Source organism: Chelonia mydas, chromosome 6, assembly GCF_015237465.2.
Source record: "Chelonia mydas isolate rCheMyd1 chromosome 6, rCheMyd1.pri.v2, whole genome shotgun sequence".
NCBI lineage: Eukaryota > Metazoa > Chordata > Testudines > Cheloniidae > Chelonia > Chelonia mydas.
This window is the reverse complement of record NC_051246.2, coordinates 84,749,721-84,776,448: the sequence shown is the minus strand read 5'-3', so window position 1 is coordinate 84,776,448 and position 26,728 is coordinate 84,749,721. Positions and strand designations below refer to the sequence as shown.

The 26,728-nt window shown below is 40.4% G+C and overlaps 1 protein-coding gene across 7 annotated transcripts in view; it reads right to left on the bottom strand.

Moving 5' to 3' along the window:
* The window catches only part of ARHGAP5 (Rho GTPase activating protein 5), an 80,214-nt gene that overhangs the window by 45,066 nt on the left and 8,420 nt on the right, over nucleotides 1–26,728 (bottom strand). For 4 of the 7 annotated variants that reach the window (XM_037900575.2, XM_043548396.1, XM_043548395.1 and 1 more), the window contains 2 exons: nucleotides 21,621–25,520; nucleotides 9,356–9,503 (listed from right to left, as the gene is read on the bottom strand). In XM_037900575.2, coding sequence (XP_037756503.1) covers nucleotides 9,356–9,503; nucleotides 21,621–25,346 — 3,874 coding nt within the window. In that variant the 5' untranslated portion in view covers nucleotides 25,347–25,520. Of the gene's footprint in view, nucleotides 1–8,897; nucleotides 9,183–9,268; nucleotides 9,504–21,620; nucleotides 25,521–26,728 lie in introns of those variants that run through there. The other 3 variants (XM_043548397.1, XM_037900576.2, XR_005225549.2) reach the window with 3 other exon arrangements.

The following is a 26,728-nucleotide window of genomic DNA, read 5'->3' as shown; positions in this document are numbered from 1 at the left end:
CCAAAAAGGGCCATATTTTTGGAATTTAATATACCCACCATATACACACCCACATCATATAGGATTTGAAAGTTTATTTTCTGTATGTTTAGATGAGATCTGATGTGGAGCTGCCAAGTGGTGCCAATAGGCGAGGTGAAACAATGGTACCCATAATAAGAAAGGGTCTTTTTTTTTCCACACAGTTCCAGAAACATTGCAACATGACTACTGACTATAGTTATTACCGATTACATTAATCTCAACACCTTAATGTGGTATTTATTGGTCAAAGCTCCCAAATGACAGCATATTAAGAGATTTTTAGTGGTTTTGAATGGTCAAGGGTTTCCCTCCCTGTCCCCCGAAAAAGATTAAACTGTTTAGCATGTGTCAAAAATAACAAATAACATTTTGCAACATATTAACATGAAATATTTGCACATTGCATATTCTTAATTGTTGAAGTATTTCACAAGTGATTATAACAGTTTTCTATATTTGCAACTGAACATTGCTGACCAGATCAGCCTCAAACTAAAGGTTATGCACCAGGAGCATGCGTTCTCATAGCTCGCATAGCATAGCTGGCAGATATAAATGTATGTAAATTCCGAACGTAATGCTTCTCGATTTGTAAGCTTTTGTTCATAAATGCATCCTCTAGTCTTCTTAAGGCATGCCTACACTACGGCAGGGATCGACACAATGAGATCGATCCACAGGCGGTCCACATAGCGGGCCTACTAAAACCCGCCAAATCGACTGCATATCACTCTCCAGTTGACCCCGTTCTCTACCCCTGACGAGAAGAGTAAGTTAAGTCGAGGGGAGATTTTCTCCTGTTGACCCCCTGCGGTGTAGACTCCGCGGTAACTCGACCTAAGGTACGTCAACTCCAGCTACGTTATTCATGTACCTGGAGTTGCGTAGCGTACGTTGACTTACTGCAGTAGTGCAGACATAGCCTTAGTACAAGGTTTTAATTTGTAACAGCCTGTGCATGCACTACTAGGATTTTGAAATATTCTAGAGACTAGCTCTTTAATTCTGTGTCACTTATGCACAGGTCAGTATTAGTGTTATGCATGACAATACACAGCTTCATAGTATGAATATGCAAAAGCTATTCATAATAGAGAAAGAAGTGGCCCAACAAGAAGTAGTGAAGACAAAGTTCACAAATGTTCACGATGTGATGGAGAGACTGCCGAGACTCATCAAGCCCTCGGATCGCTACCCCTTCCTGCTTCTCCACGTGGGCACCAATGATACTGCCAAGAATGACCTTAAGCGGATCACTGCAGACTACGTAGCTCTGGGAAAAAGAATAAAGGAGTTTGAGGCGCAAGTGGTGTTCTTGTCCATCCTCCCAGTGGAAGGAAAAGGCCTGTGTAGAGACCGTCGAATTGTGAAAGTCAACGAATGGCTACACAGGTGGTGTCGGAGAGAAGGCTTTGGATTCTTTGACCATGGGATGGTGTTCCAAGAAGGAGGAGTGCTAGGCTCCACCTAACAAAGAGAGGGAAGAGCATCTTCGCAAGCAGGCTGACTAACCTAGTGAGGAAGGCTTTAAACTAGGTTCACCGGGGGAAGGAGACCAAAGCCCTGAGGTAAGTGGGGACATGGGAGGAAGCACGAGCAGGAGAGTGCGAGAGGGCTCCTGCCTCATACTAAGAAAGCAGGACAAACAGCAAGTTATCTCAAGTGCCTATACACAAATGGAAGAAGCCTGTGAAACAAGCATGGAGAACTGGAAGTTCTGGCACAGTCAAGGAATTATGATGTCACTGGAAAAACAGAGACTTGGTGGGATAATTCACATGACTGGAGTACTGTCATGGATGGATATAAACTGTTCAGGAAGGACAGGCAGGGCAGAAAAGGTGGGGGAGTTGCATTGTATGTAAGGGAGCAGTATGACTGCTCAGAGCTCAAGTATGAAACTGCAGAAAAACCTGACAGTCTCTGGATTAAGTTTACAAGCGTGAGCAACAAGGGTGATGTCGTGGTGGGAGTCTGCTACAGACCACCAGACCAGGGGGATGAGGTGGACGAGGCTTTCTTCCGGCAACTCACAGAAGTTACTAGATGGCAGGCCCTGGTTCTCCTGGGAGACTTCAATCACCCTGATATCTGCTGGGAGAGCAATACAGCAGTGCACAGACAATCCAGGAAGTTTTTGGAAAGTGTAGGGGACAATTTCCTGGTGCAAGAGCTGGAGGAACCAACTAGGGGCAGAGCTCTTCTTGACCTGCTGCTCACAAACTGGGAAGAATTAGTAGGGGAAGCAAAAGTGGATGGGAACCTGGGCGGCAGTGACCATGAGATGGTCGAGTTCAGGATCCTGACACAGAGAAAAAAGGAGAGCAGCAGAATACGGACCCTGGACTTCAGAAAGGCAGACTTTGACTCCCTCAGGGAACTGCTGGGCAGGATCCCCTGGGAGAATAACATGAGGGGGAAAGGAGTCCAGTAGAGCTGGCTGTATTTTAAAGAATCCTTATTGAGGTTACAGGGACAAACCATCCCGATGTGTAGAAAGAATAGTAAACATGGCAGGCAACCAGCTTGCCTTAACACTGAAATCCTTGCTGATCTTAAACACAAAAAAGAAGCTTACAAGAAGTGGAAGATTGGACAAATGACCAGGGAAGAGTATAAAAATATTGCTTGGGGATGCAGGAGTGAAATCAAGAAAGCCAACTCACACCTGGAGTTTCAGCAAGCAAGAGATGTTAAGAGTAACAAGAAGGGTTTCTTCAGGTATGTTAGCAACAAGAAGAGAGTCAAGGAAAGTGTGGGCCCCTTACTGAATGAGGGAGGCAACCTAGTGACAGAGGATGTGGAAAAAGCTAATGTACTCAATGCTTTTTTTCCCTCTGTCTTCAAGAACAAGGTCAGCTCCCAGATTACTGCACTGGGCAGCACAGCAAGGGGAGGAGGTGACCAGCCCTCTGTGGAGAAAGAAGTGGTTCGAGACTATTTAGAAAAGCTGGACAAGCACAAGTCCACGGGGCCGGATGCGCTGCATCCGAGAGTGCTAAAGGAGTTGGCGGATGTGATCGCAGAGCCATTGGCCATTACCTTTGAAAACTCATGACGATCGGGGGAGGTCCCGGTCGACTGGAAAAAGGCTAATGTAGTGCCCATCTTTTAAAGAGGGAAGAAGGAGGATCCTGGGAACTACAGGTCAGTCAACCTCACCTCATACCCTGGAAAAATCATGGAGCAGGTCCTCAAGTAATCAATTCTGAAGCACTTAGAGGAGAGGAAAGTGATCACGAACAGTCAGAATGGATTCACCAAGGGCAAGTCATGCCTGACTAATCTAATTGCCTTCTATGATGACATAACTGGCTCTGTGGATGAGGGGAAAGCAGTGGATGTGTTGTTCCTTGACTTTAGCAAAGCTTTTGACACGGTTTCCCATAGTATTCTTGCCAGCAAGTTAAAGTAGTATGGATTGGATGAATGGCCTGTAAAGTGGATAGAAAGCTGGCTAGATCGTCTGGCTCAACATGTAGTGATCAATGGCTCAGTGTCTGACTGGCAGCCGGTATCAAGTGGAGTGCTCCAAGGGTCGGTCCTGGGGCCGGTTTTGTTCAATATCCTCATTAACGATCTGGAGGATGGCGTGGATTGCACGCTCAGCAAGTTTGCAGATGACACTAAGCTGGGAGGAGAGGTAGATACGCTGGAGGATAGGGATAGGATAGAGAGGGCCCTAGACAAAATTAGAGGATTGGGCCAAAAGAAATCTGTTGAGGTTCAACAAGGACAAGTGCAGAATCCTGCACTTAGGACGGAAGAATCCCATGCACCGCTACAGACTAAGGAACGAATGGCTAGGCAGCAGTTCAGCAGAAAAGGACCTAGGGGTTACAGTGAACAAGAAGCTGGATATGAGTCAACAGTGTGCCATTGTTGCCAAAAAGGCCAATGGCATTTTGGGATGTACATGTAGGGGCATTGCCAGCAGATCGAGGGATATGATCGTTCCCCTCTATTCAACATAGGTGAGGCCTCATCTGGAGGACTGTGTCCAGTTTTGGGCCCCACACTACAAGAAGGATGTGGAAAAATTGGAAAGAGTCCAGCGGAGAGCAATAAAAACGATTAGGGGATTGGAACACATGACTTATGAGGAGAGGCTGAGGGAACTGGGATTGTTTAGTCTGCAGAAAAGAAGAAAGAGGAGGGATTTGATATGTGCTTTCAACTACCTGAAAGGGGGTTCCAAAGAGGATGGATCTAGACTGTTCTCAGTGGTAGCAGATAACAGAACGAGGAGTAATGGTCTCAAGTTGCAGTGGGCGAGGTTTAGTTGGATATTAGGAAAAACCTTTTCACAAGGAGGGTGGTGAAGCACTGGAATGCGTTACCTAGGGAGGTGGTGGAATCTTCTTCCTTAGAAGTTTTTAAGGTCAGGCTTGACAAAGCCCTGGCTGGGATGATTTAGTTGGGGATTGGTCCTGCTTTGAGCAGGGGGTTGGACTAGATGACCTCCTGAGGTCCCTTCCAACCCTGATATTCTATGATTCTATAGTTCTCTGAACTGAAGAGGGATGCAAAGCATGTTACAGCTCTTACCAACCATGTCATTAACAATCTGACAAACCCATTGATCCTGAATCACATCTAGAAGTGAATATCAGCATATCTACCAGACTGCATGTAACATCAGATATACAAGAGACTCTACTAACAACAGCAGATGTTGGTGAAGAACAAGTGGAGAGATTGGTGAGAAGTACACTTGATTCTGATGGGACATCTAGCTTCTTCAGCTCAGTCAAGAAAATCTGTCATCAAAACATCTGCTGACGTGGCCAAGAAGACCAAATTTGAAGTCTGGCAAGGGAAGGAGAATCACAGTAGCTATCAGTCCAGAAATTGCTTCCAAAGAGCCCTGTCCTTAGCAAGACAAAGATGTTTCAATGGGAACTGTTCTTAGGCACATAATCCTGTTGGGTGATTATGTCAGACAGAGCTAAATTAGGGCATCAACTAGGAGTTTAAGCTGAAAGAATCCATGAGCTAAAAACCCACAAGAAAATAATCCACAGTGTACATAAGCGATGCCATGGCCATCATACCAATGATGGCTGGAGACAAACTCCACAATTTCGATGAATTGGCTGCTGAGCATTTTATGCGTGTCCTAAAAGGATTAATTCTGTAATCCAAGTCTTTGAAAGATATGACAATAGTATCTCTAAAAAATGCAGAAAGACAGCACAAGACAGGATATAAGGTTAAGCTGCAAGCAATAGCAAGTGATTGGTGGATGCTCTGTGCCTCCATGGACACCCTTTGACATTCAACAAGCAGTCACCTGTAAAATTCCCCAGTTAATATAGGGTTCCAAATGCACCTGAGAGTGAAGGAGCACACCCAATACAAAACCACTCCTTCCTGATGGACACTTTCCCTGTTATTAAGTAGCAAAGTCCACCACCAGCAAAAGTGCTGAAGAAGCCCAAGACTTATACAGTACAGTAACTCCTCACTTAATGTTGTAGTTATGTTCCTGAAAAATGTGACTAAGTGAAACAACGTTAAGCGAATCCAATTTCCCCATAAGAAGGAATGTAAATGGGGGGATTAGGTTCCAGTGAAATTTTTTTTGGCCATACAGTACAGTACTATAGTTGGGTGATGCCCCCGCCTTACCCCACACAGGCACAGCCCACTGGCACTGGAGACAATGAGGCAAGCAAGGAGGCTGAAGGTGCTGTAGGCTAGGAGAAGCACGTTGCGCAGCAGCAGCTTCCCTGACTCTGCAAGCACCAGGGGCAGGGGGCTCAACCCTCAGCCCGCCCACTCTACCCCTTTCCCCAAGCCCCCAACCTTAACCCGCCTCTTCTCCCCCGCACCTTCCCCCTTTACTCCACATGTTGCATCCTCACTCCTCCCCCCTCCCTCCTGCCTGCAGCAATCAGTTGGCTCGCGACAGTCAGGGGGCAGGAGGGTGGGGGAAGGAGCAAGGACTCAGCACGCAGCCTCCCCCCTTCCTCCTGCCCGCGGCAATCAGCTAGTTTGCAGCATTTGGGAGGCAAGGAAGGGAGGGGGAGCCTGCGCGCTGAGTCCTCGCTCCTCCCCCCTCCCTCCTGAATGCCACAAGCCAGCCGATTGCCATGGGCAGGAGGAGGGGGGAGGCGTTGATCCACAGGGTCTGCCGGAGGGCAGGAGGCACTGTGGGGACGCGGGGGGCGTAGGGGAGTGGATAGGGGGGCTGTCAGCTGTGGACAAAGTAGGCAGCCAAATGATGTTCTAGTGAAGCATTGCACAACTCTAAATGGAACATGTTCTGTAACTGAGCAGCGATGTAAGATTGAAACAACATTAAGCTAGAGGATGTTAAGTGGGGAGTTACTGTACTTAAGAGGAAGCAGACAGAAGGATGTTTCTGCATGCTGTATATGCCAATATGGGTTTTGGGCCTCTTGGTGTCAAAGGAACCGTAGTAATTAGGTCACATGACAGATGTTTTACTCCTTGCTGTTCATTCTTTTAAAAAATTGAACACAGATATATGGACTGTAACAGTCACCACTATCAGCACAACTGACAAGCTTCATTTCATATCTGTGCATGCAATTTGTGATGCACTCACTCCTGACTTCTGCAACGTACTTCCTGCTGTACACGCATTAACAGGATGTGACTGTCATCCCTATTTGGTATGGGGGGGCGGGGGGGAAGGGATCTGTGTTTAATGCTGTTAAAACAAATGTAGCTTATCACTTCAGAGTCCTGCCAAGCTGGGAAAGACTGACAGACAAGCTGCAATTTCTGCAGCAAGGAAGTTGGTAGGAGTGCTGTATGACCAGAGCGAAAAAGAAAAGGAGACCCACAGAGATCTGAATTGCTCGTGCCTCAATCTAGTCATCAAAAAGGACAAGTCACTGGCCAAACTCCCACTACGTGAGGACAGTTTTGAAAAGCATGTCAAAAGAGCACCATGGCAAACAAAGATTTGGATGTCTCTGTGCACTGGAGCCCCCTCCCACACTCCGAACCCCGCAACCCCAGCCCAGAGCCTGCGCCTACTCCCAAACCCAACCCCCTATCCCAGCCCAGATCTAGAACAAAGATCTGCTCCAGGGTCTGTAAGAGGAATGACAAAAGGAAGGACTATTGCCTGAGTGGGGAAAGGATAGATATTCCCCCCCCCCTTTTTTTTTTTTTACTGGGAGGAAATAGCTTTTGATCCAGGACATCCCCAAACACATTTCCTTTCAAAGCGGGTGGCAGTGAGACAGAACTAAGCCTTCTGGAACCCAATCCATAACATACTTCTGAAATTTAGGATGCTATCAGTAGAACAGATATGGCCAAATCAAATGCTGCTTCCTGTAGAATATCTGCAACCAACTGAATGCCCAATCCACATCAGCACTTTCTGAGTCTCCTCTTTTGAGAGGCCACCACAAGCCCAGAGACTGACTAAAATATATGATCCCTTCAAAGGCAGAAAAGGGATTGGTTAGTGAGGGCAGGTTACTGGCTGAGAACATAAAGATGGCAAGTCTTTTCCAGCTGATTGAAAGTGAGCTGTAGCTCACGAAAGCTTATGCTCAAATAAATTTCTTAGTCTCTAAGGCGCCACAAGTCCTCCTTTTCTTTTTGCGGATACAGACTAACACGGCTGCTACTCTGAAACCTGTCATAAAAGGAAGAGTAACCCACTTTCCAAATCATTAGAGCTTTCCCTTCCCTCCCCTCCCCGCCCAAAGCAGAAGTCATATTTTCATCCCCTATGTTTGATAACAATTATAGTTTGAATACTCCAGGTATTAGGATGTTATTTTTATCAATTTTTTTAAATTAACTTTTCTCAGAGAATTGAAAGTGCTCTCACAAAATTAAGCGTCCAATTTCTCATTTGACAGCTGAAAGACCTATGAATATGCAAGAGTTTATTTAGATAAGATTGCATATTACCTATCTGTAGACTTTCTAAAAATTAATTTTTCTAAAATATCTGTTGATAAAAAAGTTATTTTAATTTCAAAAAAGGAGTACTTGTGGCACCTTAGAGTAACAAATTAGGTGCCACAAGTACTCCTTTTCTTTTTGCAGATACAGACTAACACGGCTGCTACTCTGAAACCTTATTTTAACTTAGAACATTTTATTCCCATTTTTAAGAGAACATTTTTGATTTGGGCAATGGATTCACCACCACCAAACATATTCATTTGCCATACTCTGGTAACATTTGCAAGCCAACATCAAGTAGACTACTGTTATACAGTGCCTTCTCTCTCTCTCTTTTTTGGGGTGGGGGTCAAACACCAGCTCTTGCCTTCAGGCATGGAAGCCATGAAAGAAAAGTGTTAGAGACAGACAATTCAGTTTCTTAATTCTCTGATGCTACAAAAGGTCAAAGGCTGATCAGTTCATCTAATGTATGTACATCATAACAATGCCACGTATAACAGATGGAACTTCTCCATGGTGATGACTATTAGTCATATCACCTGTAGTAGCTCTCTTAGAAACATTACAATAGCACATACTAAACAGCATTTGTATTACTGATAAAAATATCCAGTTTCATTTTACTAGCAATAGATATACTTTGTCACCCTACGATCAATGGGATGCTACAGGGGGATAAGAATGCTGGCCAATATGAATCAGTAACATCTTAGTATGATACTTCCACCGGCCTAAAAAAAAATACAAAACAGATTAAGTATGTGTGTTATGTTGTATTACAGAATGTGCATGCATATACTGTCTTCAAATATTTTTCACTATTAGAGAATTCTCAGAAGTGTTAAACTGGACTACACAATCAAATTATTTTTCTTTCAATGTACTGCATGAACAGTAATTTCTACATGAAAAATGTTAAATATCATAAGAGAACTACTAAGAAGAGCATTATTTTGTCAATTTAAAAAGAAAATTTAAGTTGGTAGAAAGGATTTTATTGAACAAATTGCACTCATTAAAATCAAGAAATTGTTTTCGCCACCTGAAAAATGTGGACTGAGTTTTTTTAATATATGATTATGCAAAATATATTAGCGACAATCATGGTGCCATTGTGTTAAAGTTCTAAATAATTCTACTGACATTAAAAATGAAGCTAGCCACTTATTTAAAGAGCTGCAGTGGCTATATTTAAAAATTGTGTGTGTAAATACCCATAAAACCAGTCATTTTAAGCATATGATCTAAACATACTTGATATTCCTGAAGTGTATTTTTATCTTACAGTAAACAATCTTAAAATTATACTAATATGTACTTGTATGTCAACGTCAAATTATAAAACCAATTTCACAACTAAAGGAAAGACACACATTCCTCGCTGAAAAGGGTAAAAATCTTTCTTCCAACAATACTTCTATCCTACCTGTATCTTCAATAAATTCCACACATTTTTCAACAAACAGTGGTATAGGCTTCTCAGGTGTAACCAGATCCTGTAGGGGCATCCCAAAGTAATTACTTTCCCAGTTTCTACGGGTTGGAGGATTGAATGCCTTAGTTTTCTTTTTCTGCTACAACAAAACATACCACAGTTACTCCAAAAATATTATTAAGCAGTGTAATAAAACATTCACAATACAAACCCTCAATTAAGATCACATCTACAGTATGTGAGTTTTCCTTAACAGCAAAACTTAAGTAAAAAGATATTTAAAATAGTGTGCTTTAAGTAAAAAGCATTCAATCATTTCCATTCTGTTAGGTCATATCTGCACCAGAAAGCAAACAGGATGATTTAAAAAAAAAAGACAAGAACAAATATGAAGCCCCAGGAATCATAATATACTATTTGTCTAGAGTTGCAATGATGCTTTTTCTTCTGTATTTAAACTAATTAACATGTTAACATGAAACACCATTCAGAGTGAAATTATAATGATGCCATCTTTCACAACAAAACTACAGAAGTCAGTTATGATTATGCATACACAAAAAACAGATGTAATAAAGATTCACACTGACAACAAAAGAGGAAAGAATATTTCTGCCTCTTTTGAGAACCAAGTTGCTAGAACTCTGAATGACTCTTCAGTATGTTTTATACTAAGGATACTGCATTCTGCGCACCAGTTATTTCACAGACACACACACGCAGAATATCCCACAACAAATGTAAAATAAAAGTATAATGTAGCATCAGTTTGACATCTAGGACCCATTCATTGGTACTTATCATTAAAAGTTTTGCCATTCGGCTTGTGATTTTGGCTAAAAAAAAAAGTTTGTTCTGGGTGAAAACTAAAGAGAAAATGGCTGAATTTCACATCCAAGTCTTTTACTATTAGCATGTGCAGGAGCTTTCCACAATGAAATTCATGTTTCAGCTACTAAACTGATGAAAATAATCCTGATATCAAACATTTTATCTGTCAAAAATGTAGTACTACTGGACTGTTTGCAGCTACATATCCACTTATTTTTACATTTCACTTGTAAAATCAGCACCTAAATGTGGAAATTAAACTAGCAACCAGAAATAAAATTTTACATTTCATTTACAAGTTACAGACATACAAAAATGTCAAACTAAACTAAGATCAGGGTCAAGTATGTGTCAACACAAAAATGCAATTATGAGTCAACACTTATAAAATAGTGCAAGAGTAGTGAGTTGGGTGCCATCTAAAAACCACAAAAGCTTTTAAATTTGTTAAGCAACTTTTCAATAAAACATTATTTAAACTGCTAACCATAATTACAGTTCTGCTGATATGTCCACAAGATTATCACCTTAATTAATATTTAGAGTACAGCATATAATCCAAGATTTTATATTAGGAAAAAATTCCATACCAACTTATCATCTTGCAAGACACAAGGACCTATTAGGATATATGAAGACAGAATTTTTTGGAAGTTATTTCTTCTGAAATTTCACATAATTTCTTCAATCTCATGTTTACAAGAGGGTATTTTCCTTGGCGTGAAAGTAATTAAAAATGTATCTGTTTCCAGTCAAAGCAAACTGAAGTTGCACAGGATAAAACACTGCAGCATCCTCCCCAATAATGTGAAAAAAACAGACTTTAATAGAAACGTCTACTTTCTAAACTGGGTTGCATATAACAGATTATTAAAAGTGACTGCTTCCCCCCAAAGCTATTTGTAAGTTATTTATTACCCCTTTGCCTACTGCAATGCTGCTCCTTCTAAGGAGTCTTAGACCAACGTACACAAGAATAACATCCTCCCCACCTCACATGAGTGTTGTGAGGGATAAAATTAATTAATGATGGAGAAGCACTCACATACTACAGTGAGGATGGATACATGTGTTAAGTTCTTCTCTTGGTGTTTTCTTGAGGAGGCAAGGAGAAGGCCAGAAGCGGTGCTGGTGCATCTTCCCATTGGAGCAATTTGAGCAGGACAGGTAAGGCAACTGAGGCAAAGCCATGCCTGCACATGAGCACCATATTCTGTGCACAGCCACACCAGAGGCCTGTTGGCAGTGGGATAGGGCAAGAGAACAAAAAGCTAAGAGGGATAAAAAGCGTGCTTTTCCCAGGGTCAGTTCTCACCCTCATCAACTCCTTTCTTCAGAGATCCCTCTAAGTATGTGCTTCACTCATAGTTCAGACATAAGGGACTTAGGATGTTTGGCTTTGAAAAGACTTGACAGTGTGGGTACTTCCTGACCTTGAAGCTCCTGCAGGAGAAAGATCATGCTGCACTCAAATGAAAGCTGACCCACTGCCAATAAGATTAAAAGCTGCAGACACAGCAGTGTGAACCTCAACACTGAAATTTCCTTGTTTTTGAGTACCTGACTTTGCAACTGTAATATTTTCTTAAGGTATTTTTAAAGGTAACTTCCTAATTTTTTTTAAAAGCCTATTGAAAACAAAAAAACCCACAGGAATTACATGTGGAACCATGACTACCAGACAGCTCATTAGAAGAGTTGGAATCATGACAGCCAGAGCACAGATCACCCGAACTACTTGAGTTAACTGAGTAACTGATAGCGGTTAGCCACTGAGCAGAATAGAAACTATAAAGGGAAAAGACATTTTGCCAGTGCGTTTCACAGCTATTTGGAAGACAGCACAAGACTATTGAGATTCCAAGACCCTGGATTCAATTGAAAGTTCTGGAGGAGAACGTTTTCTAGGAGTTAAGACACACTTCTGCACTTCCCCTTCACAGATACTCCCTGCCCTTATCTGCCCAATTTCCCCTGTCAGACTCCTGCCCCACCCACTCCACCTTCCAAGCTCCTATCCACATGAACACTGCTCCTGTCCCTTCCCCGTTCCTATCCACATGCACTTGCCTCCTGCCCTCTTACCACCTGTTTTTAGCCTGTTCCTGTCTATTCCAGCTTGTCCCTGCCCTCCCTCTCTGCATTCATCAAGCAAGTTAAATTATTTCCTCCACTACTGCATGGTGCCTGGGTAAAATGGGTTTGTTCGGGGTGGGAGAGAGGGGTATTTAGTACACATGAAAGTTTTCCTGCTCCCCGTTTTTGTGCTCAGCAATACATAGCCAGCCCTGGGTAGCCAGGACAAGCTACTGCAGGAAAAGTCCTCAGTTTTGCCAACCCCCAAAAGTTCTAAAATCAGGAGTCAGACCCCAAAATAATCATGATTGGCCCAAAAAACAAATATTTTTTAAATACACCAAAAAGTACAAGAAAATTTTTTCATTTTTGAACTCCCCCTGGCGATCCTGAATGCGTGTATGGCAAAACAGTGTGGCCAACTCTCCCAATTCGTAAAGTAAGGTGATTTTGGCTCCTGCTGCAGGAACTCTCGAGGCTGCCTGATGATGTGGATCTTCCAACTTCTCTCCAAATCCCAAAATTTTAATGAATTCTGTGCTGTCCCCGGCATCATCTTGACCTGTCCCCCAGCCGATCAATGTATGCACCTCCCAGCCTTACATCTTCCTCTTGCTCATCAATGTACCTCTGCTCCTCCTGAGGTTCTTCACCCTTCCTCCTCGGGGGGATCCAGCTCTATCAATTTTTTCTCTCTCTCTCTCTCACACACACACACACGAAAGAGGGGAGGGGAGGTTGAAGGAGTAGAGAGGAGCAAATCCATTTGTCACGTATTCAAAAATATAAGGTTTTGGACTTTGGGTGACAAAAGTCCCCTGAAAAATACGTTTGCAGAAGACAAAAAACTGGTGGTGATATTAAAAGGTCCCCCCACCAAGTAGATTCATGGGTAGGAATACGACACACATATATTGTTTGTGACTTATAATACTGAAATATAAATATGAAATAGCTAAATGGTAAGATTAAGAGTTATATTTTAATAATTTATATTTATGAATAATTAATTAACTTAGATAAGGTAACACTTAAGTCAAGGCCTTATTGGCATGCGTGTGGTTTTGCCAATTCTCCTCCTCTCATATAGATTTGCTTAAAATGATGTTATTATTGACATGATAAAGGTGTCATGTTGTGCTGGAAGTTCTGAGATAAAAATACACAAACCTGTAATAATGAGAACCCCCTTCTCATGGGAAAATCCAGGGGAAGGATGACACTGAAACATGACGACATGGAAAATAAACAGCAAAAGTTGTGTAAACTGAAGCGTGTGCATGCGTATTACCTAAAACGCTTGCTTAATGTGCTTAAAATTGACTGAAGGTTAAAAAATATGTAATGAGGAAATGTATAAAAGGACCGAAATAAACAAGGCCCAAACTGGAGAAATAGCAGACCAGAGACTGAAGGAACAGACTGAGTGATTAGAGGAGTTGACAACCATCATGGAGTATAGGAGAACTTCTAGGTGCCCCAGAATATGGTAATTTGGGACCCATAACAATTCTGTCTTATTGTTTATTGGCTGTCAGAAATATATGTTCAGACAGTATAAGTGACAAGTCTGTCTGAAATTGTATAAATAAAGGCAGAAATTAAGCAAGCCTAAATTGGGTGGACTCAGTTTCCCACCTTAAATCCCAACAGGGTCCATTTAATATTTAGTTTCAAAATGGGCAAAAATCTTCAGCCACATTTACAGAAATATTTAAAAATAATGCTATTAGGTTTCAATCATGATTGAAGAAAGGGAAATTTAAGTGAATTATAAACAAGACATTTTAAACAAGTATTTGAATGTAAATGTTTTCCTGAAACATATGCCCCAAAGAGAGATCTGCCCTTCTGCTTACTACAATTTTAACTTCAACATCATCACTTACAGTAGTTTTCCGTAGATTTTGTCGCATGGAAGGATTGAGACATGCATGAATATCCTCCTGTAGCAGCCTGGTTTATAAATATCGTCATCCGCAACTCACTGGCAGCCGAAAAAAAACTTACTTTCAAGCTTTTTAGCCTTTGGGCAATTGTTATATATGCTTTCTATAAAAAGATTTAATTCTTGCAGATTCATAAAGGTTGAACTAATAGGGATATTCAAAATCCAACATCTATGGTCGTCCTGGAAGCACTATTAGGTGTTTTTCCATTTGCCACAATTTTAAATTCTGTGGACAAGTAAGTCATTGCTTGTCCTTTAGCTCATTGTCTCCAAATTATCCTATTCAATGTTCGCACACATGCAGTTATTGTGGCTTGGAAAGTGTCAATATATAATCAGGCTAGACATGCATCATGTAACTTTTGGGTCATCTTCTCTTTCATTTCCAAGCAATTCACTGTATACCTGTAGTTAAAAAGTTAAACTATACAGATTCTTTATTTTCATACTTTGCATCTCCACCAAATTCCTCCACATGCCCAGTGTATGCTCAGTCACAATACAGCTTCTCCAATTTCTTGATCAGGAAAAGCAAAAACCACTTTTCCCCATTCATAAAATAGCAATGTGCTCCTTTAGCAGTGTATTATATCCTAAACTGACCTTACTTTGGATCACCAACCTATTTGTACATGTCCTGGAGTTCAAAAGACCATAATTTTATAAAAGAACATGAGCGCTAACACATTTCTAAGTCTTTAACAGAAGATTTTCTCGATTTATGTATCACAATGCAATTTTTCCCAAATATTAGGTGGTAAACTTTAGAGAAGGTTACCTAGGCTACTTTGATTATGACTTCTTAGCAATACTTGTAGAACAGGCTGACTGCTGCAACATGAATCATTGTGTATTTAGCCTATAAAGGTAAGAGGCTGTGGTACTAGTGTCAAGTCTAAGGGGAATACACTGAACACCTCGAGATGATTAATAGTACCTGGATCAAGAACCAGGTGAAGAAAAACAAACCATCTTCAACATTTTACTTCTGAAATCAGTATTACAATTTACGAGCAGAACCTAAAGACCTTGTCTGGAATTAATTTCCATTTCAGGCATGAGTGTAGCTGCAACAGCGCAAACCCTTAGTACAGATGAGGAAAATGTCAGTTCACACTTGTGAAGTTTACCTGAATTTCCAGCAGGTGTGCGCCACCACTGGAAATTGTGACTGTCTACAGAAAGAGTCTACATCAGTGCAGCTACACTAGTGGTTAAAAATGGGGCTAATTCCTGGTACAAAGAAATTCAAAGATCTAACAACTCCACATTGAACCCCAGTCCCATTCTAGGTATAACTAAGGGTACATCTACACTACAGCTAGAGATATAATTTCCAATTCAGATAGACTACATGTGCTAGCTTTGACTCATCTAGCATGCTAGAAAATACCTCTGTAGAAATGGCAGTGTAAGCAGCAGCATAGACTAGCCGCCTGAGTTCAATCCCATCTGAAACCTAGGTAAGTACTCGGGCAGCTAGCCCACACCACTGCTGCCACTTCGCTACTATTTTTAGTGCACTAGCTCAATTAAACACTAGTGCATGTACATCTACCCGAGCTTGAAATTACACCTTGGGTCTAAGGGTTATGTCTAATTTCCAAGGTAATTCCTGGAACCTTTTGGATTCAAGCCTCTGAAGTCAAGTCATACATTGTCCCAGGAAAGGATGTGACAGGCCTGAGAGATCATGAATTAGTCAGACTTTAGGGAGAAAAGGATAATCTTCCATTGCTCTGAAGAGAAGGGATCACAAATTACTGTCACCCCAAGCTCCCCTTTAGAACCGACAACATTCTGATCCAAAGGACTCCAAAAGGTAAGAGAGAAGACAGACTGTCAAGAATCACATCTGAGGGGCCCAGAATTCAGACAGTCAGGATTCCACACCCCTTCTGACTCCAAGACCCTTCCAAACCCAATGAATGCTACTGCCTGTACACTAAACTCTTATCACTGGCTCTTCATACTGGGCTCAAAACAGTGCTCAGATTCTTCCCTTCTTTTTCTGATGGTCAGAGACAAAGGCATTAAGAATTCTCTCAGGCTTTGTCTACACTGGACTTTCATCAGTGAAACTTTTGTCGTTGAGGGGTGTGAAAAAAACCACACAGCCCGAACAACAAAAATTTTACCAACAAAAAACACCATCACGAAGAGCGCTTTGTTGGCAGGAGAGCTGCCGACAAAGCTATCACCGCTCACCGGTGGACATATTTTTTTTTTTTTTTTTTTTTTTTTGTCGGCGGGAGAGCTCTCTCCTACCAACAAAGAGCGGCTACACTGTGCACCTTTTAGGGTTCAGAGGAAAAAGGCCACAGGGGGAGGGGAAGGGACGAGAAGGGACTTCTGCATAACTACTTAAACACAGCCTCCAGTCAAGGCTAGAATCTTTGGATTTTGTGGACTGTTTCACTCTGAAGCAGCCCTGCATCCTGAGGGATTTAGGAGTCTCTGAAACAACAGGAATGAAAGAAACGGAAATAGTCCTATTAAGCTCAGCACTCTAGATTCTCTGTGTTAATGGTAGCTCCAGCCAATGCTCCTGCTTAACTTAATCCACAAAGCCAATACACTGATTGCAGAATCCTTTAGCAAAAGAACTTCTGAGGAACTTTCAGCATTTGGAGTACTGTTTTCTCTTGGATACTTTGTCTGAATACAATATCTGAGATCACTTGAATCCAGAGTTCTATGCAGAGCTGTTGCATTTGAGCAAATAAAAGGAGCAATGATAAACTTGTCCTAAACAAGGAAACATTTACATAATTTTACTTCTTCCTAAGTTAGAAATGTTAAATAGTACTGAGCACTTAAAGAGAAATGATGGTTCAGAGGCCTGCTCCCTTCAATAACAGGAAAGGAACACAGAACAGGAGCCACAGCCCCTTTCAGATACATGTGAAGGCATGTATACCAGCCCCACATACTGATTTCCAGATGGTTCTGTGACTAATAGGCACTCTTAAAAGTGGGGATCTGCAATGGCAATACTTGACAGAAAAGCAACCAAAAATCTAGCAACTCAAATAAAAAATAATAATAAAAAAAAGTGTTTTAATCTATAATCATTAGCCATGTACAAATCTGGACTCATTAACTATTTACACAGTTCCATGACATGCTGACCAAGACCATCTTAATCAAAGACATCAGCGATTTACAAAGACTCTTCTATTAGGACAAACATACACAGTACCAAGGAAAGGCCTGAAAAGTGCTTCCTTTAATTAAAACAAGCTGTTCTGGTCTCATCCTAAGCAAAAAAGCATCCATCTCCTAGCACAAATTAAATATAAAAGCCCCTCAACCTGACCAGCTTATTGGATTTTTATTTTCTCAACAAAACTCAGCTATATGCCTAGTTTCAACTATTAGAGAAAATCAAAATACTTACATTATACACCAATAACCCTAACTTTAAAGCAATAACATGGCAGCAGGGGTAGTTATAGATGTAGCTTTTTGCATTCAAATGTTTTCTGATTTCTTTATATACATATACATATATAAAGAAATATAAAAATATCTTACTGGCAAATAACTAGAGCAAGATTTTCTTTGCTAAAGACATTTCTAAATAGAGAAACAGCAGCCACACAAATGCTGACGCAATATACTTTTATCCTCTCATCCAATTTGTATACTCTACAGAAAAGTACTTTTATTTTTGGCACAGCACAAGAAAAAATTAGTTTGCATAAGTTTTGTTTATTGTCTGGGTATTTTGTTTTAAATACTTACTTCTACTTCCAATAATATATCAAGCTTTTTACATTAGACAAAAGAAAAGATGTGTATACATTGTCTTGGTTAGAGACTATGGAACAAAGAGCCAACTCTAAGTGTAAAAGTCTATACTGGAAAATTCTGCCTTCAGGTACATAATTACTTTGCTTCATAGCAGACAGAAGATTAAAAACTTAAAGATTTTCCACAACCTTCTACGTGAAGAGTCCTCTGCAGTTCTATACAAGAGACCCAGATTAAATACCAAGTCTTTCACTCCCTTAGCCAGAAAAGAAAGGAGAGTGTGTTTCAACAACAATCATTTAAACTGAGTAGCCAGAAGTTTCTAAGGGCATTTTATCTGGAATTTCTCAGTAACTATAGAATGGTAGGTGTTCATGGCACCAACAGAGAAAGAGAGGACAGCAGTCCATGCATGTTTGTTTCTTTAACATTCATTTTCTTTACATACTTATTGCAATCAAGCCAGGAGTTTCAATACAGTTTTATGAATATATGGGCCATAAATCTATCTGAAACATACCAGTACATTCCACAAAGTATTTCTTGCCTAATGATAACATAAAAATAATGAATTTTGTACCATATGTCATAGATGAAATAGTCACTAGCTGGGAAAGGTAGCCAACCGTCTTGTACCACCACCTACAGCTGAACAATTGAAACTGATTAACAAATTTAAGAAGCCTGTATATACACCCTTCTAACCATGAATCTATAACAGCAGTCCTTTCATGGTTGAAGGGGGAAAAACTAAAAAGCCTCAAAACAGAAGTCAATAACAGTTTTATATTGTTGGTACTAGGAGAAACTGGATGTTTGTCATATGTGCAACATATCTCTTCTATTCAGTGAGGAATAGATGTAGTATAAGAGTCTCATTCTGCAATTAAAAAATTCACTAAGTGCCAAAAGACTACATCTTTCTCCTGAGGACATTCTGCACCAAAAATTTAAAAATTCTGTGCACAATTTTAAAATTCTGCAAATTTTGTCAAAAAACGTGGAAGCGCCAGCATGGCATTAGGGAGCACAGGCCATTGGCTGACGGAGGTGGGAGATCACTGTGCAGCTCCCTCCACCCCCCCGGGACAGCAGTGAGGCTGCACCCAACCCAAACAGCGCAAGGACTGGGCCTGCCCCAGAAACATCCCAGGACCCTGTCCCTTCATGCCAGGTGCACCAGCTGTGGGCAGGCAGGCTCAGCAAGGCAGGATCCAAGTGTGGAGGGGCCTAGTGTGGGGGGATCCAGGTGTGGGCTGAGAGGATTCTGTGTGGGGCAATCTGGGTGCAAACAACTCAGTGGGAGACCCAGGTGCGGGGGGACATCTAATTGCACAGGTGCTTGTTGGGGGGGTTCTGGGTGCAATTGTAATGGGACTCTGCAGGGGGGGGCCTAGGTGAAGGTGATTGGGGATCAGCAGGGGGTCAGCGTGAGGGCAATAGAGCTCAGCACAGGGGCCTGGGTGTGGGGGACCTAGATGCTGGAGGAGTAGAGCTCAGTGGGGTGGGGATCCAGGTGCATCTGGTTGGGGCTTGTTGGGGTGGGGATCCAGGTGCAGGTGGCTCATTGTGGTGGTCCAGGTGCAGGGGGAATGGGGCTCATCAGGGGGGTTCGGGAGATAAGGGACCTGTACAGGGATCCCTCCTCCTGCAGCTGAGGAGCCATGGGTGCAAGGAGCGGGGGAAGGAGGGATGCGGCAAAGGGAAGGGAGTTTGCAAAGATTCCTGCAGCTGGGGGAAGAAATCTGGAGGGGGCTGGGAGGTTGACCCAGCCCCAGATGCTGTGCAGGGGAAGGGGAAGTTCTGTCCTCCACACCCTAGCCAGGACTAGCAGCTGAGCCCAGCGCAGGGTAGGAACCACCAGCTGGATATTCCCCAGTCCCACCTCCTGCCTCATAGTGATTTACCTCTCTGCCAGCTGCTCTGGGCACCCAAAACATACAGCTGGGGAGGGTCGCATGACTGCTCTTGTGGCTTCCCTTGACATTCTGATGGGGAAACAATTTTTCTGCAGGGAAGCAAAGAAATCTACAGGGGACAAATTCTGCGCATGCACACTGTTGCAGAATTCCCACAGGAATAATGACATCTAAAAAGTGTAGGAAAACAGAAAGGACTACACCCTTCCAAACTGAACTTCCACTCTGCCAGAGAATCCTCCAACACTTAGGTGATCCTGCTGGAGCTATATATGCCAGCTTCAGAGCAATTTTGTGCCAGTAACGCAGTACAGCAAAGGACATTTTCAACTCTACACAGCAAGACTGTTTGCACCCAAAGTAATAGGCACCCCTCAATTAGGTTTATTACAAAATTATTTAAAAGTTACTGAAGTTAGTTAAATAGCATAACTTCAAAGTGAGTATTTTTGTAACTACACAACTTTGTTGAAGATATTTCATGAATATGAAGGCTTTGTTTGTGCTAGTTTGGGAACCTCAAGAAATTGGCAGTGACTTCGTACTGAATACTGTATTTCAGAAAGTAGTCCATTTATAAAATGTGGATTTTAATTTTACATGAAAAAAATTTGTAAATGTTATTCAAGAACAGCAAATAAACCTTAAATTAATGGGAAATTCCGAGATTCTGCAAAAGGCAACATCCATAAGATCTACCAATTATATAGTGACCAAAACGACAACTAATTGACCAAATGTGTTTCTGATATCATACTAAGTGAAAACCAGGAGTACAATGACCAAAGCATTCCTGTGAGACTAAAGTGTGGCACAACTACCTTAGACACCGTAAGTTAAAAAAGTAGAGGTCATACAAGTACCACAAAGTTTTCATTCTTTTTATATAATTAGATATTTTAAACGAAGAAACTTAACCTACCAGAGAACAAAAATTAGAAAAGGGATCCTGAAAAATAGAAACCCTTCATGTGGTTGCACATGTGAAACAATCACACCATTGCTCTTACTAGTATTTTTTTTTTAAACAAAGATGCAATATCTGCACACAGATCTATTTAGCCTTGTGTGCAGAGTAACTGTGTATGTTTCTGAACATTGCAAATAAATATTAAAAAATTTTAAGTGCAGTTCTATGTAGAATGTATCTAAAAATAGTATTGTAGAATTCTATGTTTAGAGTCCCAGTTTCCACGCAAAATGTATATAATTTACAAGTAAAAAATTATTTTTCCTAAATGCTAACTCTGCAAACTCTACCTAGGATCCAAAATTCTAGCTGGTTTTATTCCCCCCTTTTCTTGCATTATCACTAAAAATAAAGGATCTGAGGACAAATGATGCCTTTTGGGACAACGTGCAACCCCACTGCCTTCCATGTGTTCGCAAAGGTGAACCTGTCTAGGACTTTGTAAACAACTGATGCATAAGGAGAAAAAACCCAGCTCATTCCCTCATATTAAACTGGCTGTTCAGTGCTAACGAGTAAAAACTTGCACAAAAGAAAGCAAATACAACTCTGAATACATACAAAGAGCAGATCTATTCATAAATAAAGTGCCACTTTTTAATCATAGAAATGAATTTTAATGCTTTATAAGTTAGGGCAGCCAAAGAACTGTTTCAAAAAAAAAAAAAAAAAAAAAAAAAGGGGGGGGGGGGAGTCTTAGCTTCATGGAACTCATCTATACACCATTTAACAAAATGGATTGAGTTAACTTACCTTCTTATCTTCTTTTATTTTGTGAGTTTTCTTCTTCATTTTTTTGTCATCTAACTCTTGATCTGAAGTGATAGCGGGGTTATCGATTCCACCTTTCCAGGTTTCAACTGGAGACAGAAGTGGATCTTCTTCACTTCCACGATGTCTTCCTTTTCTTTTTGTTTTAGATGTGGTAAAAGCCTCATCATCACTTGCATCTGAATGTGTTCTCCTGTAGTAAGATTTTGCTTTACTAAACAGTGTCTTGGATTTATATTTGTATTTTGATGGCCTTCTTTCCCCATGACTCTTTGATATTCTATCAGAAAATCCATTTTCTTCATCTCCTTGCGCATTTATAACAAATGAGTTTCGAATTTTAATAATACGATTCTGACTATCATCTGGAACTGCATAGATATCATCAGTGAAACCTCTGTGTTTAAAAACAGTGTCAATAGGTTCTGCATAATTATCGGATTGGTCTGAATCTTCTGGTGGTGCCAAAGGCACTCGAGAGGATTGTTTCCTTGGGTTTTTACCAATGCCAGCCTCAATTGTTTTTAGAAGGTTTGGATCCAGTTTTTTCACATTTGCCTTAGGTACAAGCGGCTTGGGTTTTATAGGAGGAGGTACTTTGTGGTTGCGTTCATGGTCATGACAGTTGAGTGGTGTGCTATGAACAGGATACTCATTTCCTTCCAAGTCTAATCGATATTTTGAACGATCGCTAGGTGTTGGGAGCAACTGCACATCATCTCCAATTGGGCTGTAGGGGGGTGGTGCTTCCGTATCATCTTCTGAATCTGGGTAGTAATTATACGCAAGAGAATTTCCTCTGGGAGACTGCAGGAAAACATCTTCACTCGTATGTGTTGATTCTCTGGTGCTATCAGACATATAGGAATTTTCAATCATGTTTTTCTTCTCTAATACATCACTGAAGAACAAGGTGAAAACCTCAGTCTGACGATGATACTGAGATAAAGAATATAAAGCTGTAAATTTAGCAGTAATCTCTGTTGCTATATGTTCTCCTTCAGTCATTAATTCCTTGATAGCTTCATTCTCAAAAAAATCTGCCTGGCTATCAGTTACAGCCACCAACTGGACAGGAATAGTGTCCTGTACTTCTGAAAGAAATGCCCGAAGCATTCCCATAGATGCCTTCCTTTTAGCAGAATAAACTAGTATATACCCATGAACTAGTTCATCTTTCCTTACACCAATTGAAGAATGGTATGATAATATGGTTATCTGTATCCGCCTCCTTTTTTCACCTATAATTTTATCAAGCATTAAAGAGTTATTCTGGCCAGCCTGAGCAGCACTACACGAGTGAGAGTCAAGGAAGGGTGAAAGAATAAGATCCACACTAAATGGATCTCCACACATGGCACACATCACAATTCTCAAGTCAGCTTCTGACAGATCTTTAATGGTGGGAACTGGGCTTACAACATCCAAATTGTGTTTAACTGCTTCCAGCACTCCCCTTAGAGCTTGCTTTATTTGAGCCTCATTAAATTTACGTGGATATGTACCAGCAGGCACATCTACAAAAGGACACTGCAACTTATTGGCTAATTGCTGACCTTGGTGTCTCAGAATAGGTAGGTTTTTGCTAATGCTGTCTCTCTGATTAGCCAATATTAACGTAAATGGAAGACTAGCCATATACTTGTCTCTCCTTATCTGAGATGCTTCAGCCCTTATTTTTCCAATGCATTCTCCAATAAAATTGAGGGATTCAATAGAGTTAAACACACAGAAAAATCCATGCGGTTTAAAGGCAGAGGTCCATAACTGACTTAAAAGGTAAGGTGACTTTGCATCAACTGGCCTAAGATCTAGTTCATATATTTTTCCATCTAAGGCATATTCATCATCAGTGGATTGTGTCCGAATCTCATTTGCCAACTCTTGCGCAAGACCATCTTTACCCAAAATGAAAAGATTAACTTTATCAATATTGGCTCTATCATGGTACAAATTTAAGCGACCATGGTCAAGCTGCAAAAGACTATTGGCAAGTAACTGCTCTACTTTAATGTCCATGCAATTTTGGCCACTGAGACAAGTTTCTTTTGTGGGATGATAAACAAATCCTATGTGTTTAAGAAGAAGAGATTCTCTATCAGGTGCAAGTTTCTGTAAAGCTTTGTATCTCGGCTCTTCACTCAGAACTGCATGAATTTCACTCATTTTATCTGAACTGGGTGTTGCATTAAGATCTAGGTCATAGAACAGTTCCGAATGTTCAAAAAGCATTTCCTGAAACTCCTCTTTGGCTTTTTCAACTATTTCCCTCTGATGCCTGCTATATACTTCTTTACTGTCTGCATCAGTGATATATTTGAACGCTTCATCCTCCATAACAAAGCACATAACTTCTTCCCATGGCTGCCCAGGTGAAATGAACTGTATTTTCTCAAGAGTTTTTTTGAACTTCTCCTTCATTTCAACCCTCCTCTTCTCAGATATAAGATGCTGTACATGGTTTTGATAGACTTTTTCAGCTTCTAATGTACTGAGAAGGTCAAATGGAATCCTCCTATCATTCACTTTGTCTATATGGTCGGTTTCATCCCAGGGTGTTTTTTCTAATACAATAAAACAAAGTTGGAAGTCTGGCCTTTTCTCCATTAACTTCAAGGCTTCTGACCAGTTCAGGTGTTCAATCTCATCAAGGTTTGACAGCAATGTGTTAAAAGCTCTTGGTAGTGTATTAATATATTCTTCTCTTCTTTTTCTTATATGTTCCTGTTTAAGCTGCTCTATGTGTTTTGAAAATGTATTTTTGGCCTTTTTTGTTCCTTCCAAATGTATGTACTCCTCGTAATCAGGATGATTTTTCAGTTTATTACTAACAGTTTTCCAAGTTGCATGATAGTCTCTCACAGTTTGCACAAGTTTTTCAAATTTATCTGTTGCAGTAACAACAAGTTGTCTCTGTGTCTTATAGGCATCCAGATACGGAATTATTTTAGGTTTGCCACGAGTTTTATCCATCATTTGTACCAGTGCAGTAAAACATGTCTCAACGTTGATATTGAATCTTGCTGATGTTTCCACTACCACAAGGTTCTTTTTATTTGAAGCAAACGCCTGAACCTCTCTTAGATAATGATCCACACATTCATCACATTTAGTTGCTGCTATTATTATAGGTTTTTTAGATTTTGAGAGCTGGATATAGAGATTATTCACAAATTTAAGTTGATCATCGAATTTCCTATTGCATCCTTGGCTAACATCAATGCATAATAAAAAGCCATCTATGCTCAGTTTCCCTTCAGGCATTTGTTTTTGCTCAAAGTCTTGCTCCAAGCCTAGCTGATCTGTGCAAATGTACATTAATTTTTCTGCTGACTGCAATTTGGAGGCAGCTGCCCGTTTTATATATGGTTGTAAATTCGTACTCCGATGAGGCAAGAAAGTCTGATCATCAATGAACTCAGTCTGTTCAATTACATGAATTTTGCATTCCGTTCCGTCCTCACCACTTTGTGTTACGTCACCCCAGTACAAAAAGTGATCATTATTAACAACTCGTCCTCCAAAGTCAATTGTGCTAAGCACAGAGGTATGCTCAGGATAATATTCATCTGCTTTCGAACGCACAAACCTATTGCACAAACATGACTTTCCAACTCCACAATTACCTTTGTCTTTTTCAGTTCCAGATAGTCCAACCACACTAATAGCATAGGATGGGGGACGAGGCTCTTTGTTTTTAGCCATCATAACTTTCTTCTCATCCTTCTGCACTCATCAAGATAACTGAATGTGATTTTCATTCTGAAAAAAACTCTTCAAATTAAAATTGTATATCCTCGTCTCCAGGATTAGTTTTCAGTTTTCCTTGTTTCCCCCATCACCATGAGAGCTTATATATTCAGGATTAGGTGAATCATCATCCTATAAGAGAAAAAAGTCATTTTTAAAAATGTTGACTATGGTTTCACTGAATATTTAAGATACAAAATCAATAAGCAAAAGTGAATCAATTTCAATTTACAAATATCATATTACAAATGCCCTTTTCAAGTTAGGAAGAAATTTTATAAATACTTTAAATAAAACATTTGTAGTTCAGACTGCACCCTTTTATATTATTTAAAGCACCAAAACTTAAACTTGCATCTGAAAAATTTGCAACTACTGTTGCTAAATTAACACTTTAAACTACTCTAAAAGATGAGAGAAAAATATATTTTGTGGGGTATTTTTCAGGTTGTTGGCTCTGTGCATTTGGCAGCACTTTACACATAATCAGTTCCATTGTTTCCTTTGTTTGTTTTGGTCTTTCACATACCACAAGGCAATGAAGTGAGCTGTAGCTCACGAAAGCTTATGCTCAAATAAATTGGTTAGTCTCTAAGGTGCCACAAGTACTCCTTTTCTTTTTGCGAATACAGACTAACACGGCTGCTACTCTGAAACCTAAAAAAAAAAACACTGAATTCTCACCTAGATAAAAACAATACAAAATATACTCCCTATGGAACTGATGCTGTACAAACTTATGCATCTCTCTAAACAGGTGAGTAGTTCAACTGAAGTTAATGGGACTATTCATATGAATAAAGTTACACGGATGGGTTTGGGTCTTATGTTTGTAAAATCCAAGTCCTACTAAACATAGGAGGAATCTGCATGATAGTCCTTGAATACTTATTTCAGTAAAGAAATGCTTAAAAACAGAGTATAAAAACAAAAGACTTGGTAGAGTAACTAAGGAGTACACACACACACACACTAAAAACTAATATTTGGTATTTTTTTTTTAAATGGACTAGATTTCATAGTTGACAGCAACCCATTTGAGCAGAACAAATCACTAAAAGTGTAGAAGAAAACAAAATGTTATCATCCAGAATTGGGATTTACAAAATAACCTTAATACTGAAATACACACAATCTTTATTTTTTACTTGGTACCACTCACGTTGCTTTCAAGAAAATTAAAGGTTTAGAATTTGTTGTAAACAGCAACAAAAACATTTTAAACAAACACCAAATATAATGGAGTTACTCCAGGTTCACAATGGTATCTCTGAAATAATAATATGGCACAAAGACTACCACTAACTTTTAGCTTTCTTAACAGATCATCTATTTAGTTT